At 43.5% G+C, this 18,541-nt stretch overlaps 3 protein-coding genes across 4 annotated transcripts; 1 reads left to right on the top strand and 2 right to left on the bottom strand.

The window, feature by feature from the left end:
• Positions 1-162: 162 nt before the first annotated feature.
• LOC311266751 (phospholipid scramblase family member 5) lies at positions 163-5,666 on the top strand. The gene is made up of 8 exons (XM_084369279.1): positions 163-222; positions 1,890-2,199; positions 2,274-2,351; positions 2,474-2,666; positions 3,813-3,924; positions 4,014-4,113; positions 5,251-5,309; positions 5,589-5,666. Exons 1-8 carry the CDS (start codon positions 220-222, stop codon positions 5,613-5,615), a joined length of 882 nt encoding a protein of 293 aa, XP_084225405.1. The 5' UTR covers positions 163-219; the 3' UTR covers positions 5,616-5,666.
• A 98-nt stretch (positions 5,667-5,764) lies between these two features.
• eif4e2 (eukaryotic translation initiation factor 4E family member 2) lies at positions 5,765-10,455 on the bottom strand. Of its 2 annotated transcripts, none has more exons than XM_084369280.1 (8): positions 10,334-10,455; positions 8,888-8,999; positions 8,670-8,804; positions 8,454-8,558; positions 8,215-8,367; positions 7,986-8,122; positions 7,272-7,347; positions 5,765-6,911 (listed from the first exon to the last, which is right to left on the bottom strand). In XM_084369280.1, exons 1-7 carry the CDS (start codon positions 10,351-10,353, stop codon positions 7,299-7,301), a joined length of 711 nt encoding a protein of 236 aa, XP_084225406.1. In that variant the 5' UTR covers positions 10,354-10,455; the 3' UTR covers positions 5,765-6,911; positions 7,272-7,298. The 2 variants fall into 2 exon arrangements, with proteins under 2 accessions (XP_084225406.1, XP_084225407.1); XM_084369281.1 differs by having other exon boundaries at positions 7,982-8,122; positions 10,334-10,454.
• Positions 10,456-10,574: 119 nt separating this feature from the next.
• On the bottom strand, positions 10,575-17,973 carry capn10 (calpain 10). Its single transcript, XM_084369927.1, has 13 exons — positions 17,675-17,973; positions 16,995-17,240; positions 16,441-16,572; positions 16,141-16,337; positions 15,808-16,037; positions 15,578-15,719; positions 14,701-14,867; positions 14,359-14,615; positions 14,081-14,283; positions 13,248-13,503; positions 12,095-12,288; positions 11,943-11,988; positions 10,575-11,733 (listed from the first exon to the last, which is right to left on the bottom strand). The coding sequence occupies exons 2-13, from the start codon at positions 17,136-17,138 to the stop codon at positions 11,704-11,706; spliced, it is 1,998 nt and encodes a 665-aa protein (XP_084226053.1). The 5' UTR covers positions 17,139-17,240; positions 17,675-17,973; the 3' UTR covers positions 10,575-11,703.
• Positions 17,974-18,541: the final 568 nt, after the last annotated feature.

The raw sequence follows: 18,541 nt of genomic DNA, 5'->3' as shown, positions 1-18,541 counted from the left end.
AAAAGGCAGATCCGGCTGGTTGGGATGGAAACGGAGTCAGGGGCTGAGACAGAGACGGGGAAGAGGAGCGGGAGTGAGCCCTCCAGACACACACATCACCAAACATTACTACGTGAATATTGACACAAACACACGGAGGGAGGAAGGGCCTGTTCATGACGACTCGTCTCTTCCCTCTCACAGTTAGATTATCTGTAGGTACCTGGAGGTTCACCGCAGATGGTAAGCGAGAGACTTTTAATGCTCTAGCGTGCTGTTTTCTGTCTTTACACTGTCATTTCAATATAATAAGGGTAAAATGCTAGAGATGTTAACTATTACTCTTGGAGCAGTCACAGGACTTGAAGTAGGGCTTCATGATGTTACTACGATCAGCTTTGTTGTGGAGACAGTTCAGCTGCAGATTGTGCAAGTTGGGTGTGTGTGATGTGAATAAAAAGGAGGCTCGAGCTGGCTGCTGTGATGAAATCACTTTGTTTTTAGAGGACGATGTTTATATTAGTGCCAGAGAGCTGTCTTGATCTGCTGACCTGCTGTGAGGAACCTGGAGGGGGAAAAGTTGTTTTTTTCTCAAACTTTCCATCAAATATTCAAGAGTTCACTCATTATTCATTTTAACTGTAACCCTTCATTTCACGGACAAAGAACATTTGTTCTGTTTATTTGTGTTGTACTTTTCCAGATTTCCATTTTCAAAACTAGAATTCTTCTTCACAAAATTCAAAAACATGAAATTGTGATTATTTTTCTTTTTTTCAAAATTCTGCTCATGTTTTATTCTTGAAGAGGACGAGAGGAAGAATTTGGTGTCTATTAACTGAACTATCATTTGGATTAATAATGAACTTTTAACGGTGCAAACACTGACACTTTGGGTTGGTGGCCAGCCCGACCTACCAAACCAAAGCGTGAGGATGTGCTCACCTCCAGAATCACTTTTTGCACTTTTAAGCCCAGCTGTGCAGTTTTTACCTCTTCAGGCACCTAGAAACGATTCAGATGAAACAGTCTGTAAAGGGAAAATCACAGCTTGCAACTTTGACAAGTGTCGCATTAAAGAAATTGCTTTTAATTAAAGGTCACACCCAAAAAAGTTGATCCTAAATAACACCTTCTTCATTAACGATTACTTAAAATGAACTTATGTTTCTGTATTTTCTTTCTGTTTCTTTAATTTAACAAACAATATAATGTTACGATATTCATGTGTTTCACCTTCTTGTGTCCAATACAGCTTATAGTTATTTTACTTTATACTTCTTATCTCTTAATTTACATTCACCTCTACTTCCATCCACATTTTACAAAATGTTACCACTGTGGTAAAATACTTATTTAGCAGTTATGATAGCGTGTAAAACTATGTGACTCAGAGACAGACTTTGATAGTTTTATGCAGCCCAATCATCAGAATAAATGTTTGCAGTGTAAGTCTCTGCTAACCAGTGTGTTAATATTTTCTTAGGTTCAATTTTTTTTACTTTATCTTGTAACAACGCTGTGCTTATCCTCTGGTTTAGGCACAAAAATCACTTGGTTAGAATTAGGAAAGGATCATGTTTTGGCTTAAAATAAGTGTTTTGGTCTTCACAAACGTTGGAGAAGTCCTACCTTCCCATCAAAAATATCAGTTTTTGTCACCACAGTCAAGGCTGGATATTGTCCCAAAGTCTCCTTAAAATATCCAGTGGCACCACATGTACAAAAAATATGAACATGAGTGGTTTGCAGAAATGTTAACCACCAAGATTTTATCCTGGCGACTGGGCTGCAAATGTAATATTTAGGGAACACACAATGGCTGGACTGGAAGTTATTAATGTCCATAACGACAATTTAAATACTCAGTCTGAGTCTAATCCTCAGGTCTGACCCACATATATTTTCAGTTTTACGCCATGTCAGCGGTCACCAGTCAGCCTCTTCCCTTTGATCGACTGGAGCGAGAAAAACACATCCAGATGATCTTCAGCGCTTTCCAGAACCGCTGTGGGCCTTCGTGTCAGTGCCACCGGGAATCAGACGAGCAGCTGTCAGGCCTGACTCCTGGGAGGAAGACGGAGAACATGCAGCCACCGGGGAAAGTGAAGAGGCCAGGGGTGGAGGAGCAGTGGCCTGGAGGTGCAGCGGGATCACACTTTATGTCTGTGCTGGAAACAGTCAGTCAAATACATGTCACCGCCAGACCAGAGCTGCAAGGTGAGCAGGAGGGATTGTGTGTTTCTGTGAGGGAGATTTGTCTGACTTAAAGGAATAATGCTGTGTCACTGTAGGTCCACAGTGTGTTCCCAGGAGGATCTACAGCATCACTGCAGGAGGCAGCAGGTCACAGTTGATTGTGGCTGTGGAAGGTACGGATCCCTGTTCAGCTACATGTGTCTAAACGGAGCTCCACTCATCCCATCTGCCTCTCACATGAAGTGACTGATGACTGTGAATAATGCTGTTTTCCTTGTTCTCTCCCTCCTGTCAGAGAGTTCATGTGTGTGTCTCCAGTGTTGTGGTCCGGCTCGGGCCTGTTCCCTGCAGGGCTTCGACTGTCAGGGCCGCCAGGTCTTTTATTTTGAAAGGCCCCTCAGGGTGGATGCATGCTGCCTCGGCTGCTGCCTGATGGAGATGAGGGCCTACACACCTCAGAAACATCTTATTGGCAGTGTATGCCAGAGGTACAGTCTGAATCTGTTTCTACTGGTAGTTTGTAACTTTAATAGTTCTGTACTTTATAGAGCAGGCAGGCCCAAACTTTTTCCTTTCCTTAAAAGGTGTGCCACGGGCCAAAAGCAAACATCTATCCTACTTTAATGTTATTAAGTTCCCTTAATTGACTGACTTCCCGCACAAAGTGTCATTTCATCTGCAGTGCTCAAATTATAAAAAATAGTTAATAATTCAGGATCCCTGTTTGACCAATTATACTAAATACCTGTCTGAGATATGTGACACTTGTCATATGCAGTGGTGGTGAATGGATTTTGTTTGTGACGCTCACAGAATTAAACAAAAAAATCTAAAAATGTGAGGGTCAACGAGAGTAACGTGACGCAGGTGATGCTATTAAAAACATGTTTTTTCATGCTGTTTGTCGCACCTTTTTGACCCCCCACTAACAACAATCTTCACACTTTACATTCTCAGACTGAACAACTTGTCATGTGAGCCGTTTTTCCATGTCCCTCCCAGCCTCTGGCCACCCTGAGCCACTGTAGATGCCCAGGCCTGTCTGTAAATAGCTGTGAGAGCCTTTACTTTTTCCACCAAGCTGTGCTGCAGTCTAAACCTGGGAGAGTTAATGCACAAAACAGCTGTCTGCACGGAGACACACCGACAGAGCTACCCTGGGCTGGGGGTGGGGTGGGGGGTAGGAATGCGGCATCCTTCCTAATGGGAATGTTGGCTAATGGGAGCAATGGCAGCACCCATGTCTCCTGAAATACTTCCTTCTTCATCTGGCCTAAATCTGACTCCAGGGTTAGCTGGGGTGCCTTTGTGTGTCGAATTTAGAGCTCTCCAGAAGCATCGCTCGATGAAGCTGCGTCCAATTAAGACTGACCTGGCAGAGGTTTCGGTGATCTACTTGGTATAAATATTCTCTCAGTTGTGCTCTAATAAAGCATGCCCCAATTTGAACTCTTCCGACATCAAGCAAACAATGGTTTTGGTGCTGCAGAATCATGACAGCTGAAAATGTGATCAACCAAGCATCAAGGCTGGGCTGCGCCAGCGTGTGAAGTACTGGCCAGTGTATCTGCTTATTGCATGATTATGTAAGATGATGTGCAAAGTTGTTGTGTGTTGGCCGACTGTGTTTTCAGGTGGAGCATGTTCACCCCTCTCCTGGAAGTGTGCGATGCAGAAGGAGCGTCCACCGCCAGGATCCAGGGCTCCTGCTGCCCGTGTCGCTGCTTCTCCAACCAGCAGTTCCAGGTAGAAATATATCTAAACGACCCAAGATTAATCAAGTGTTTGGACAAGTGGATTTCATTTTGTATGTTTGGCTTTTGATCACTCACCAGATTGTCTCCAACATTGGCGAGAAAGTGGGCACGATATGGAAGAGATGGCCTGGTTTCAATGACGAACACAACATGGACCATGAGTATTTTGGGTTGGAAGGTGAGTGGTTTCCAAACGTCCTCTGGCGTGCCCGCCTTTGGAGGCCAAAACTGAGCCAAAACATGACTTTTATGATACTTTTCACAAATCTTTTTCACTAGTTTCCTCAAAAATTTAAGATAAACGGAAACTTGATCGCCTCGCCAGCATCAGAGCAGTCTGGTTTCCTTGAAGGGAAAATATTCAACGTTTTATGTGGATGTTCAATCACTGTTGTTGATCATTGTAGTCAACTGGAGCAATACATTCTTCACTGCGTGCTAGATTGACTGAGAAATCGGGATTCTCCTGCTGCAAATATCTTCTTCTGCAATCAATTCTTTCAAGTTGGTATTCCCAATTTTGAATCCCAGTGCTTTTTTTTCCCAGCATCAAACTGATGTTTCTATGGCAAGTCTTGGAGGTTAACTGGCATCTACTAAGGACTGGATAGACATACGTTAAAAGAGACAAGAGAAGTCAACCAGCTTGCAAAGGCTTGTATCAGTATAAATCAATGACAAATTAAACCGCTGTATTGCTGTGAAGTCAGGTGTGTTTACTGTATGTTGGACCTGGCTAGATTTTCCATTCCAAATACAACGGATCGCAGCTTTCTTTCCACACCAGTGAAGAAAATGGTGTTAAACTACAAACTATACAATTTCCAGCAGCAACAATATCTTCCCAAAATATAGTTGCATTGGATGATATGGACCAAGGAACCTAAAAAAGAAGGAAGGATCATTACGTCACTGAATCCTGCTTTGGTGATATCAAGGTCATACGACGTAGATACGTTGGGTTTTAGTGTGTTTTTCCATGCATCTCCCATAGACTTCTACACAGCTGACACCACAGTCTGGCACCAAGGCAGGATTCAGTGACACAATGACCCTTCCTTCTGTTTTGGGTTTCCTTGTTATGGATGAAGATACATTTTTGTGCGCAATGCATCCTGGCACATGTGGGCTCCACAGGAGAACTCAAGTTTTAGGTTAATACAGCACACATTAAGGAATTTAGTGCTTCAACTGACTGCATTTGCCATCGGCGCTGATTGGACATCGGTCATCACTAAAAACCCTTTAATTAAATTACCTTTTATACCCGTTTCCCGTTTCATGTTTGATTCTGCCATTTCCACATCTGTCACAGTGCCGCAGCGTATGGAAGCACAAACTAAACTGCTGTTGCTGGCAGCCACTTTCTTGTTGGTAAGCACTTGAGTTTTTCATTCTAACTTTTGCAAGAAAATACGGTTTATTGATGTGATAAAGCACAGGTGTTAGTAATAAAATTAACAATGGCTCAATTCATTGTAGCGGCTTCACTTTCAGGGTCTGCATGCTGTCACACTGTCGTGGCTTAATGGGTCACTTTACTGAACAGAGACATTGTAGTAACGCCTGTGATTTTCTTACTCTTACACATCAAAATAGCTGCTGTGAAAACCTCCCTCACTTATTAACCACTTGTCTTTTTTCTCTCTACAGAATCACATGTTCTTTGAAATGAGCTGATCAATAAAAAGGACCAGTCATGAGTAAAGTGATCCCGGTGAAACCACTTTATGGTATGACACTGCAACATTGAATTGTATTAGTAAGACTGTTGTGGCATTAAAACAGTTTCAGTGTACATTTCTGAAAGAAAATGACACTGAGGCAGCTTTAGCAGCAGATGCATATTTGACATTTATTGCTTTAATCCATCAGGTGTACATCCAACAGTGTTTTCTTCACTTCTGACACACACCTGCACCCACCATCACACCACCAAACTTGGGCAGCATTACAGTTTTTCAACAAACTATACTTGCTTTCTCGACATGGTTCCAAAAAAACAAAGAAAGATGCTCCCGAGTCATCGATAAAAACTGTAACAGACCCTGACCCCTGGGCCCAGTTTCATTTCTTTTACTACAAAATGGAAAAAGGAGGGAAGGTCAGCGTTTCAGGATTCCTGTACACCTTTGTTGAGGACATTAAAGCAAAGCCCATCCCTTGGATTCTTTAAAGGCAGGGTAAAGACAAAAGAGACAGAAGGGGAAACTGGTTCAGGTAGGGCTCGAGGCCAGGCACAGTGATTTAGGCAGCTTGGCAGTCCATTCTTAAGATGCCGGTTATACAACCTTCTGCCCAGCACATGGATGGTCCTCATCCTTTGGGATTCAACTTCCAGGTCAAAGATGGAGAATCATCGCTGATTCAGTTAAGCGATCTTTGAAGTGGACTGTATTTACAAATATAATCGTACACAATGATAGTAATCGATCTAGGTCGAAATGTCCAGAGGAATCGTAGTTAAAATACAGCACTTTAATAAAATAACGTCTGCCTGCAACCCTGTTTGAGTCCCAATAAAACAGATTAACACAAATTTATCTGAACAGCATGAAGTGTGATGTTATGTTAAGCAGTAAAATCAGATCTAGTATTACAACAAATTGGTTTTGTTGTATTTTGTCAAGTACACTTTGTTAACAGCTAATGACCAGATCAGCAAACACCAGTCGTATGGCCTCCCTCTGGTGGCAAGTTAACAGAAAAATATATATTAAAAAAAACAAGAAAAACCCAAAACAACTGGAGGCTTTGTTCTTCTCTGGTTGATTAAAAATAACGCATATTTCTCTCTTCGGCTTGGTTCAGCGTTCTGTCCACGGACTCTTCTGCTCATTTCCAATTTGACACTTAGAAGGAATGGTCTTCTTGCCTCTTTTCCTGTCTCGTTTACACAGTGACAATCCACGTAGAGGTATCCTTTCCAGGACTCGTCATCGCCCCCTGACAAATCACATATCACAACACACACCCCTGCACACCGGGGACAGAGACAAACAACATCAGTGTTAGAGATGCTCCTACAGACTTATTTCTCTAAAATGATAAATCGTTTAAAGCTAGACTAGTCGACAAGTCTAAAAGTAAGAAATCACTCAGAAAACAGCCAAAATTGAGTATTGATAAGGTTAAACATGTCTGAAAAAGCAACATTTGCCTACGCAAACATGACATTTCAGTGCAAATGCCTATGTAACTTAAAAGTGTTAGTTCATGCAACTAGAATTTCTGGTTCTGACAAGTCAGTGTAGCAACGTATAATCAACTAGCTGGCTAATTGCTCGCATCCCTAATCAGCACGAGACATCAGACTAATGTGGCAATAGTGCTTACTCTCGCAGGGGTTCTCTGTGTGAGGGGCTAACGTCCTCCGCTAGCATTCACCAGACCATGGAAGTCTTCCCATGCTCTGCAAACAAAGAAAAGGATGCAGCACTTCACCATTCACACCAAAATAAAGATACGCTTTATGTATTTGGGGATTTTCAGTGAGAGAATTACAAATGCATCTCTTTACTGCAAAAGCACATGAAAAATGGAGCTGCAGACTTATTTGTATATTACATGTAAAATGTACTTACAAATAACAATAAGAAAACAGCTGGGAAACAGCTTTTAGCTGGGAATTTTGTAATGAAAGCATTGACTCATTATTCATTATAATGTTGATATTTCTTTGACTTAAATGTTTCTTTTTTAAAAATTTAGAAAATGGTGAAAAATCATAATTTCAGAGGTGACATCTTGACAGCTGTTATTTCCAAACAACAATTTAAATACCAAAGATATTCAGTTTACGAAGAGAGAAGCTAGAATAAGAAGATATTTTCTTGTTAAAGAAAATAAATAAAATAAATAAACCAACAAGTTCCCACTGATTATTTTGAGCATAACATTATAGCATTGTAGTTAAAGTATAACCCCACAATGCAAAGATTGTAAGCATGCGTTTATATATTAGCATTAATATCTGTGATTTCATGTAAGAATTTATATGTATAGGAGAGTGTGTGAAGGGAAAATAACAAAACGAAGAGACATACATACTTAATGCTGTCTGTGTGAGTCTTGTACTCCATTATGGTGTTGGGAGGCAGGTTCAGGACTCTGCGCAGGGTGTCTCTGATGCGGGCTGTTGTCGCCTGGTCGCTTGCTGTTTTGTTCCAGATGGAGATGATGTCCTCCTATAGATGAAAAGCAGAAAGGGCATGTCTGAGAATAAAGTCTGTGGTGCGTGACTCGATGAAACAGAGGCATTTCCGATTGTGGGTTTTACCTGGAAGCGTACTGACACCACCGCCCCGCAGATCTCCTCTCCCACCATGAACTGCTCCCCGAGCATGGCCAGGATCAAGTTCTCCCAGCACCGAGATGCCAGGCCTTTCCTCAGACGGATGATCCACTTTCCACCCATCTTATTGGCATCATCCTGAACATAATAGCAGCAGGGTTTCAGAGTGGGCTTCTCATTTATAAAACCAAACAGATTCATTGCATAACAAAATGTGTACCCACCTCCCACATGGGTTTAATACCCTCCTTGAAGAGGTGGAAGTCACTATGGCCTGTCAGGTCACCTGGCCGGATCATGTGACTATAAAAACGCCAGAACTGCTCCACCTTGAGAAGGAGAGGAAACATTTATATGAACAACTCTGGGGAGCTTGTATTCATGGGTCTGGGCTGTGTCTAGCTAAGGTGATATCTACTAAATGCCCTTTCTCGACATACCGAGGCGAAGCTGCCAATCTGCTTAATGTTCTGTTCGTAGCTCTGAGTACTGGCTGGTCTCCCTGGGGTGCGTCTGGAGTACCAGAAGGTGTAGTTGTATTGTAGAGGGTGCTCTCCCGCCCCTGGCACCACCATCTGCAGAAAAACAAGACAGTGACTTAGCACTCCAACCAATTTGAAGCCACTGCTAACACAACGCAATCTTTTAACAGGCTCACCTTTTTCTTGGAGGCGTTCTGTTCCTTATCCTCGTCTTCAGTTTTTTCCTTCTCACTGTCTTTCGGTGAGCCTTGGTCCTGGTCGTGGTCTCCACTGTCATCATCTTTCAGACTGGATTTTAAAGGAACACAGACAGCAAAATGAAAAACACTTGAGTCATGCATCGCCTACATTTCAGTTAAGAGGAAGTGAAACAACTCTAATGAAAGTAAATTAGGTAAAACTAGGTATAAACTAACTTTTATATGTTCAGCAGGCTTGGTTGACGCAGATGAAGACTCGTTTAGTCCATTCAAACTGATCTTTGTGCTGTTTTTAATTGTTTGCTTCTTTGTGTATGTTTTACAGTCTTCTTTTAAGTCATTTTTACTCTAATAAAGCAAGTTGTGCTCTGTGAAAGGTGCTTCAAAGCTACTACAAGGATTTTACCTGGTTACAAAACAGTATCAATGAGCTACACAAGCAAAGAAGACCATGAGCGAGAAGATGAACTATTTCTATTTGGTCTTTCTTTAGGCCTGTCACCAGGTCTGCCTGCAGACTGGAGGAGCCTCTGTTTACAGTTACTGTGAGTGGGACATTAGCCAGTTAAAAGAAGAACTGGAGATTTTACTTGACATTATATTTTGTGGTTTTGATTGTGTCAACACTTCCACTTTTTGTCCACAGGGGCCTCCAAAATCATAAAATAGTTACTTGTAGTAGCCTTAGCTAAATTACTAAATAAACTTTACTTATGGTCCTTTTGGAGGCTGTAATTTGTGGTGTACTGTGCTACAGTCACGGGTGATTATCACATTTAGTATGCCCTCATTATAGTTAAAAATATAAAAACACTTTCAACATGAGCTGAACATTAATCAATAGGAAGACAGGACTTATGGCACAGCTGCTACATTAAACAGCTTGTTTTAGCTAGCTACACCTGACAAACTGTTACATGTATCTGTTTTCTGTCTGTTAGCTGTACAAACCTACACTAGGAAACACCTCCTCTTAAACTTCAATGACCGTGAATAGCCAACAACACACAGTTAGCTAGCTATCTACCCGTGCTTCATGGCTGTGGGCGTCCGATCAGAGCCCACACAGCGCGCACCTTCCCCGGCCTCTCAACAACCACCACCCCGAGGATTCGGGGCCCGCTCGCCCTCCGCCAAGCTAAGCTAAAGCTAGCAACACAGCTCATTCGTCGTTACAAAATCCCATTAAATCTCTGCTGTTGCTTCCACTCGGCGTTAACGCAGCCGTGTGTGTGGACCTCGCTCCCATGTGGGTTTATAAACGCACACACAGCATGCAGGACCATGCAATAAGGCTGACACACCTACACGCAACAGCCTTCATTAACGTTACGCTCCCCCCCACACCAGGTTGATCTGCAGCCCCGGGGGGGAGCCCACTGCTCTCCGGCGGATACTGCACACAAACTTTGGATTACTCACGCGTCAAATTTGTTGTTCATTATTTTCTAGGTGCGAGTCTTTCGGAGTCCGACCACTGCCTCCTGAATTCCGCAGGAACGGCGGCGCGCAGCACGTGTACGCGCACGCCGTGTATTGGTCGTGGTGATGAGCGTGCAGAGCTGAGGGGTGACAGGCAGCTGCACATGTATCATCTACACTCCTGATGCAAACATATATATACACTGATTTAAAAAAAAAAAAATCACACCAACATGTGGGACACATGAGCATCAAGTTGTTTTATTCATCACATCTCGTACAGATGACTCTCAACATAATAAACACGGCTCAGTGCCACTCCAGTCATTAATTATAGCTCTGTAAAAGTCTCTGGCTCAGACGATTCATCAGAAACCCTGTGACTTCCACACACAGACATGTGTGCGAGCAGGCAGACACACACCACCACACATACGCAGCCTCAAAACACAAAAACAAAAATAAAAAAAATAAGAGGGACTGGCAGCTTCTTCATATGAACCGGCCTCCTCTGATGTGCCGCATCCCCCGTTTCATCCCCTCCGTCCGTCCACTTGTCATCTGTTCCCGCGGCAACTTCAAACCGTCGCTCTGTTCAGGTCCGAGCAGAGCTGTGGACCGAGTCTGGGGGGACCAAAAAGGGGAGCTGGGGTGGCGGGGGTCGTGGTGGTGAGGATGGAGTCAGGAGCTGAGTGGACTTCTTTAGGTCCAGCCTGACTTTAGAGTTAGTCTGGATGGTGAGGAGGTTTGGGGGTGAGGGACGGGGGGAAAACCCTGTGTCTGTGTCTAGAGACAAACAATGCAAGCGAGGTTAAGGAGCAGAGTGTCTGGGGGTGAGGGATGGGAGGAAAAGCTCTGGCATGGTATGGCACGGTATGGTGTGGTGTGGTTTGGTTGGCTCTGCTGTCGGAGACCATCCCCTCGCCCCTTGCCCCCTGTGCCTCTGTGAGGACCTTCATGAGAGGGCCCTTTGTTCCGGGCCGGCAGGCGCACCAGTGAGTGAATGAGCAAGAGCAGCGGCGGCCCTCTTCAATGGCGGCTGTTTGTTTACACCAGCCAGTCCCGTCATACTTCATTAGCAGCCCAGCCCACCGACAACCTCTGATGTCCTAATCGCCGATGAGTGTGTGGCTGCCCATCAGCCCCGAGCCTCAGCGGTTCAAGATAAAGGGGTTTCTCGGTTTTCCGCCATTCCCACTATATCTGCCCGCCCGCCTTCTCGGCCACCGGTGGTACACGTACATACACATATATGCACACACATACAGAATTCATGGTGAGGGTGGACGGGAGGACTGGCTCTTTCATCATGGGCCAAGAGGCACAGGGAGGTGAGGCGACGTCAGTGGAGCAGCAACAGTCCCAGAGAACTAGCTTTGCATCACAGAGATGTGAGAGATCTGCCGCCCAGAGAGACACAAAAACAAGACAGTGTGATTATTCAGTGCTGCCACCTTCTGACGCCAACAAGGACGTAAAATGAGAGTTTTTTGTAAATAGTTTTGCTATCATTATAACCCCATATCATTGGATAACTGATAACTGATGGTGATGGTGATGAAGGCCCTGTGACATTAGTGGAATAAGATGTGTTGTCCAGTGAACTGACCTCCTGAATGGCTCTTCCCAGCCTCTCCTGGCTTTTCACCACTTTCCTGGAAGAGACACATTATTACATTATGTATGACAAAGATGCAACACTGACACCTGAAGCTGCTGCTATTAGCTGCGTAATCATGTTCAGATTGGAACAGAGCCAACCTGTGCATCCTGCGAGACAGGCTGACGGTGAAGTTTGCAGAGCAGTCAGGCTGATAAGTGGACGGCACTATGGTGTAAGCTCCGGGAGAGAGACAGCAGGCCAGAGTGACGTCCTGGGTGTAGCAGTGAGGGACGCAGCTGGCCACAGGATCATCGTCCCTGGGTGATGTCTGCTCAGATTCCCCTTCTAGGGACTGGATACATAGTGAAAATCAAATTACAATCATTGTGCAAACTGACTAAGTTGCTCCTTTTCTTTATATCAGTTGTAGCATTCACATGATATCTGTACTGATGTATGATCTGTCAGTTTAAGAGGTGCATTACAAGGTTCATTAAGACCAAAGTATTCACAAATGTAATGGGTTTTTTTTGGCCTGTTTTCAATTGTGTTGTACAAAAGCCAAGAACAGCCACACCATAATCTCAAGATCCCAAGTTTATGATATTTTCTTTTCTCCTTTTTATGTCTAGAGAACAAGTTCATCAAGCCGTTATCATGAGTAAACAAAAGTCAATTCCCTGGTATTACTTACCTCTTTATCGGGGATCAGCAGTGCCAAGCCAACATGCATAAAAAGCAAACATGTCTGGACAACTGTAGCATTTATTTAAGCAGAAAATGTAGTATTTATTGATCAATGCATCCGCCTGTACTCCAGTCTTACTTATTTATATACATACTTTATCATATTATCCAAACATCCAACAATGTGGGTGTTTTCATTTCCAGTTCCAATTTTGCTGAAAATGAGTTTACTTACAAACTCCTGTTTGTTGTTTGTTGTAGTTCATAAAAAATGTATTAGGTTTGCTTTGAAACTCCCACTTCTCCCATAGAGCAGTGTGTGTATGTCATGGTCCATTTTTATGAATCTCATAAAATCACCTTATGAAGCCTTATTATCTTGAGATAACAAAATAATTAACTTGTGATCTCGAGACAACGGCATTTAAAAAATACTTGCAAGCACGGCCTTTCTCTGCTCCCACAGTGCTGGGACTAAAAGTGTTATTTGTCAACATTTCAAAGATCTACTGTGATTACAAACTGTACTCATTATATCGCAGCTGACTAAGGGAAATGTAAACAAAGGGAAATGGCCCACAACTCTAAAAGACAGTGGTAAATCTCCCCTCGTGTTTGACTGACCTTATAAATGTGGAAGCCAATAGGGTGCAAGTCAGTGTCAGGGCGACTCTGGCGCAGGGTAATCCTGACATTAACTCCTGATGTCACTGCTGACTCATCACACACTGTAAAAGGGAAGCTGGGGTTCTGCCGGTGGGACAGGAAGTTCCTGCTTCCTCCGGCCGTCCTTCCCTCCACCCACGAGCCACTGAAGGAAGTGGTCTCCCACTCTCCGTCTGTTGTTAATGGCAGTGAAGGTGCTGGGCTTTTCAGGGCACTGAGGAGGAAGCAGACATTGTCGTGCCATGAATAATTCAGTCGGAAAGAAAACACATTGAACGAGCACAGAACTTTAAAGGGTCGGATAGGAAGGTTGGAAAATCCCTCTTTTGTAAACAGTGTGTGTGGTAACAGCTGGAAATGTGATTGCTGCAATTTAAAAAGGATAAAAAGTTGTAATTTATTACTCGATTCTTTTAAAAGATTTCTTTCAAACTGACCAGCAGATGTCACTATTTATTTACTGTCATTTATTTTTATGGGACATTCGGAAGTTAAGAAAGTGTGTGAGCACAAATTCATGAATCGTGATCTTAAATTAATAAATTACATGCACAAATTTCAAATAACATTCAACAATATTGTTGACATTTTAATATATGCTGGGTAAAATCTTAAAGACAACACAACACATATTGTTGACGACACAAAAAAAAGGTAAAAAGTACAGAAACTTTTTTGACGATGGTCAAATATTTGGACCTCAAAGTTACATTTGTTACGTATTTCCAGTATAATTTTCACATAGATAAGATAACCTTGTTGACTCTCTCCTCCCATGAGCTGGTCCTTACCTGAGGGATGTTGAAGAGGAAGAAAAGACCCTGATGAGGAAGCGGGCCTCAGCTCCTGGCTGGTAGGTGCTGGGGATCAGCAGGTAGTATCCAGCCTCCAGCTCTCCATGGAGGACCACCTCTCTCTCGTAGGCGTGGCAGTGCGTAGAAGCACAGGGAGTTTTGTTCAACATCCGGCTTAGATTAAAACGCTTCTTCTCCACCTGGTGACAGAAAAAATATAAGAAACGCGATGCACAGACACAAACATTTATCCTCCTGTAACTGATGCCACAAACCTTCCATATGTGTAGAGCGATAGCCTGGTAGTGCTGGTGCTTTGTGTTCTTGCTATCCTCCAGTAGCGTTTGTGCATATTTTTCCGTGTTTCTCCATTTCCTATGCTGCAGCAGCGACACCAGCGCCTCTCCTCTCTCGCACACTTTGAGCCAAAACTTAGGGTTGCTGCTGTAGCCGCTGCTGTTACGGCTGCCGCCCGCAGAGTGCCCTTTCATCCACCTGCCAGCCAGCTGATGGCTGTGTGTCAGCAGATTTCCTGTTGAATAGTTGGCAGGGTTAAAAAGGACTCCACAGAGGTGACTGCAAGTTTCAAACAATCTCTAATAAAATATAGGAGTTACCAGTATAGATGCTCTTTAGGTGCCCCTCATCACTGATGGGGTAGCCCACTGTGACATCATCAAAGTGGGACAGGAACTCGGTCTCATCTAACCAGAACTCGCCCTCGGCCACCCTGGATTGTAGGTCCGCAGCAGAAACAGGGCTGACAGAGCTCCAACCAGCACCACTGCAGAGAAAAGAGGTAGACAGAGTGAATGCAGACGAGTGCTGGAGTGGAGTCTTTGTGAGGCTGGAGGATAAGAAATAAGAAAAAAGGGGTAGATGATTCTGGGTTTTCATTAAATCAGCTACAATTTTGAATATCAGGAACAGTTAAGAATACCATGACAGTAGAAGAACTATCTAAACTATCTTTACATAATTTCCACTTCTCTTAAGACCAATCCATATATAAAATGCATGCAGCATAAAGTCTTTGAAAAGTTGGATGTGAATAATTTACGAGCAGCCCTTGAATGCACCACTTAGAGCACAGACAGTCGACAGAAGGCAGCTGTTTACAGTCTGACAACAAGTTTTAGAGACTTTTTTTCCACAGTGTTTGTCCTGTTTGTGGACAGGACTGATGGTCAACTGCAGCATGTTATCTGACACATCAATGTGAGACAGGTTGAAAATGAAATTAAGATGTAGCGCTGGCAGCAGGTCATACATGTGAGTGCATTAAAGACTCTCCAAATACAGAAAAAAACAATCTGCAAGGTGCTTTGGGCAGGTGACTGCGTCTGACCCTTTCTACAGACTTCCCGCTAGCCCACCATAGGTACAGACTTGAGACATGATGTTTACAATTATTTACAGTATGCATTTATATCATTATGTAACATGTAACATTAAGAATGACACACATAAGAAGACACACATGCATATGCCTACCTCCCTATCCAGGCCCCTCCCCAGCAGCATCGTCCCCAGGGGTTTCTGATCCTGAGCAGCCGTACTTCACTTCCTGACACCGTCTTCACATCCAACCACTCCATGACAGTCAGCGCATGGTACTGACCCAGCTCACTGGCACCTAGAACAGTCACCAAGGTCATCAGATGATGTGATACAGGATCAAAATCGCTTGTATCTGCACAAAAGCCCTTTTTTTTTAATCTGACCTCCAGGGCTGCTCTGAGTGGAGCAGCTGACAGCACACTGGTCTTTCACTGGGTTCAGAAGGTTCAGGTCCAGCCTTCTCCTCCTGACCTGGTCGCTGTCCTGTTCTGGTCTCTGCTCTTCCTCTGACCCAAAGTCTCCCAAGCTCCAGCGCTCTGCCAGGCCCCCGGTCAAATCCACCAGGGCCTCGGACACCTGCCCCGCCCACAGTCGCTCATATGAGCCGTGAAGCCTGAAGAGGATGGAAGAGACGGGAAATGGGATTCACAAACTTCACTCAACATGTTGTTATGAACTCTTTAGTAAAAACTTTTAAGTAACTAAATATTACTTACTTGGCATAGGCCTTTTCCAACAGGGCTACCCAGAAGGCAGTGGGGGAGTGGCAGCGTGAGAAGCAGAGGGTGGAGTTGAGACAGGGCAGACGGTCGTCGATGGTCACCTCTGTCCAGTGTCCCTGCTGCCAAAAACTAAACTGGAAGGAGCCTCTGTACCTGCTGTCCCCCCACTGAGGCTGGTCTGGAGGCAACACCTACAAATCAAGTCAGTACATCAGCGAAGGACATAAGAGTCAATTACATGCTTGTGATTTGCTTTTTCCACCAGGAAATTAGTCCAAACTCTTGTTGCTCTACCTTGTTCAGCAGACGTTTGTTCTTGAGCAAGAAGGTGCACGCACAGAGAAACCAGCAGTCTCCTAATAAGCCCTGTTTTGCATGAGCCAAGTTGATGTTGTCAGGAAAGAGGGCTGGTGATCGGCAGATCTCCTGGAGGTGCGACATAAAAGACACAATTATCAGACGACTTGCAATAACCCTTGGATTTGTGTTTTCGGGGGGTTAAAAACTTCATAATTCGTAACTCTAAATGGTTTGAATCATTTTGTCTGATTTCAAGATGGTCGACAGAAATATTTTTTAAAATGCACAAAAGTTTTATACTTCATCTTTTCATTCATATATTTGTTGTATGTGAAATACTGAACAATAACTTTGGACCTGTAGGTACTCTTTCCGAATTATTCCGAACCACCTGTGATCTTTCAATCAACCTGTGACAGGTGAGGAAAGTTAACTGACTTCGAGCCAAAAATTCCAAAGATCTTATCAACAATAAATAAGCCATTAACACATGACACGCAAGGAATTCACCGGGGTATTTCCCATGTGCTGCTGGCACTGTGTCTGACCTGTGGGCGTAGCCAGGTGACCTCTTCCTGCAGCCTGGCGAGGGGCGTGGAGCCGTCGCAGAGCAGGGACGTGTCCTCGGAGGGGAAGTCTGGATCCTCAAACAGAGCCTCGCCTCCACACTCTGCCCTGCCCTCCTCCTTCATGGCTCCTGCTTCTTCTCAACCTGGATCGCACCTGGTGGGGGGACCTCAGCCAGCTGTGACCATCGTCAATACCTCCATGTACATTTCACACATGTACCACACCTAAAGACAAAAAGAAATGGTGATGGTAGATGTATGTGGGAAGGTAGTTTAACCCCATTTATCTGTACATAGGGTGTTCTGATGGGTTCTTCTTTATTGTATTGTGAGTATTTGCTGTGTATGTGCATGTTTCAATCAATTTAAATCAAACAATGTAAGTTCTCCTTTCCTCATTAGACCATAAATGTTCATGTATTGCATGTTAATGTTATCATATACACATATAGTGGCACATGATGCTAAGTATGTGAGTAAATGCTGTTTTTTAGGGAGAAAACAAACCTAATCTTTAACTGTAGCTAACCCACATTAACACAACCGTTATAACAGGCAGACATAAAGATAGTTTGTATTAATATGTGTCTAAACTAAAATGTGCTGTTATAAACAGAGCAGGTGATGACATGTCTCTCTTCTGTGTTTCTGTTTCGTACCTTTCTCCTCTGGTTAGCATCCTTCTCCTCATAACAGGCTAACAGTTAGCTTCAGCTAGCTTGTTGCTGCACAGTAGCATCCCCCGCTTTCATCTTATCATGTTGCCGGAAGCGTCACCACAACAACAACAACAACGACATTTTACACAAAAAGGCATGAGCAATTTCGTTATTACTGACAGTTATGTGCCGACCGAGTAAATCATCCTGCTGGAGCAACGTAAAGTCTCTTCCGGTTGTACATTCATTCATAAAGTGAATCCTTCCTGCGCTGCCCCGCCCCCTGCTGGTGATAACAGGAAGTGCACCCTGTGAGCACCACCTGCAGAGGGAGGCTGCTGTCAGGTGTTACCATGAGACAGTCTTTATTTTAAACTAAACAAATTCAACTTTATGGAGTTGGAAAATAGAAAATTAAATACATAAAGGACATAAAGGCTCAGATGAAAAAAAGATTTTTTTAATTATGCATTATTAACTTATGCAGTTTTTGGTAATGTAATGCAGGGATAGTATGCAGTCTATATAGGTCGTTACAGCAGGGGAAGACAATAACAGGATGGCTTATCAAAATTCATCTTATTGTGTAGTCAACATGTCCTGGTGCAAGCTATTTTTTAAATAATGCTTTGGAAAAAGGGTTAGGGTCTTGTGTCCTCACTTTACATGACACCTTTGCTTATTTCTATCAGTCCTGGTTCAATCGCTTTCCTCCTCCCTCACTTTTCTTTCCTACTTGAGTTGATTGAACAACATGAAAACCAAATTGTCTCTTAAACTGGAGACACTTTGGATCCTTGAGTACACTTACTGTACTGCTAATGCCTGTTAACTTCAACCAAATATTGCAACATGGAAATACAGAAA

Source organism: Pagrus pagrus (assembly GCF_965226575.1).
Source record: "Pagrus pagrus genome assembly, chromosome: 12".
In the NCBI taxonomy this organism is placed as follows: Eukaryota; Metazoa; Chordata; class Actinopteri; order Spariformes; family Sparidae; genus Pagrus; species Pagrus pagrus.
Note: the sequence above shows the minus strand (reverse complement) of the source record. Positions and strands in the feature narration are given on the sequence as shown.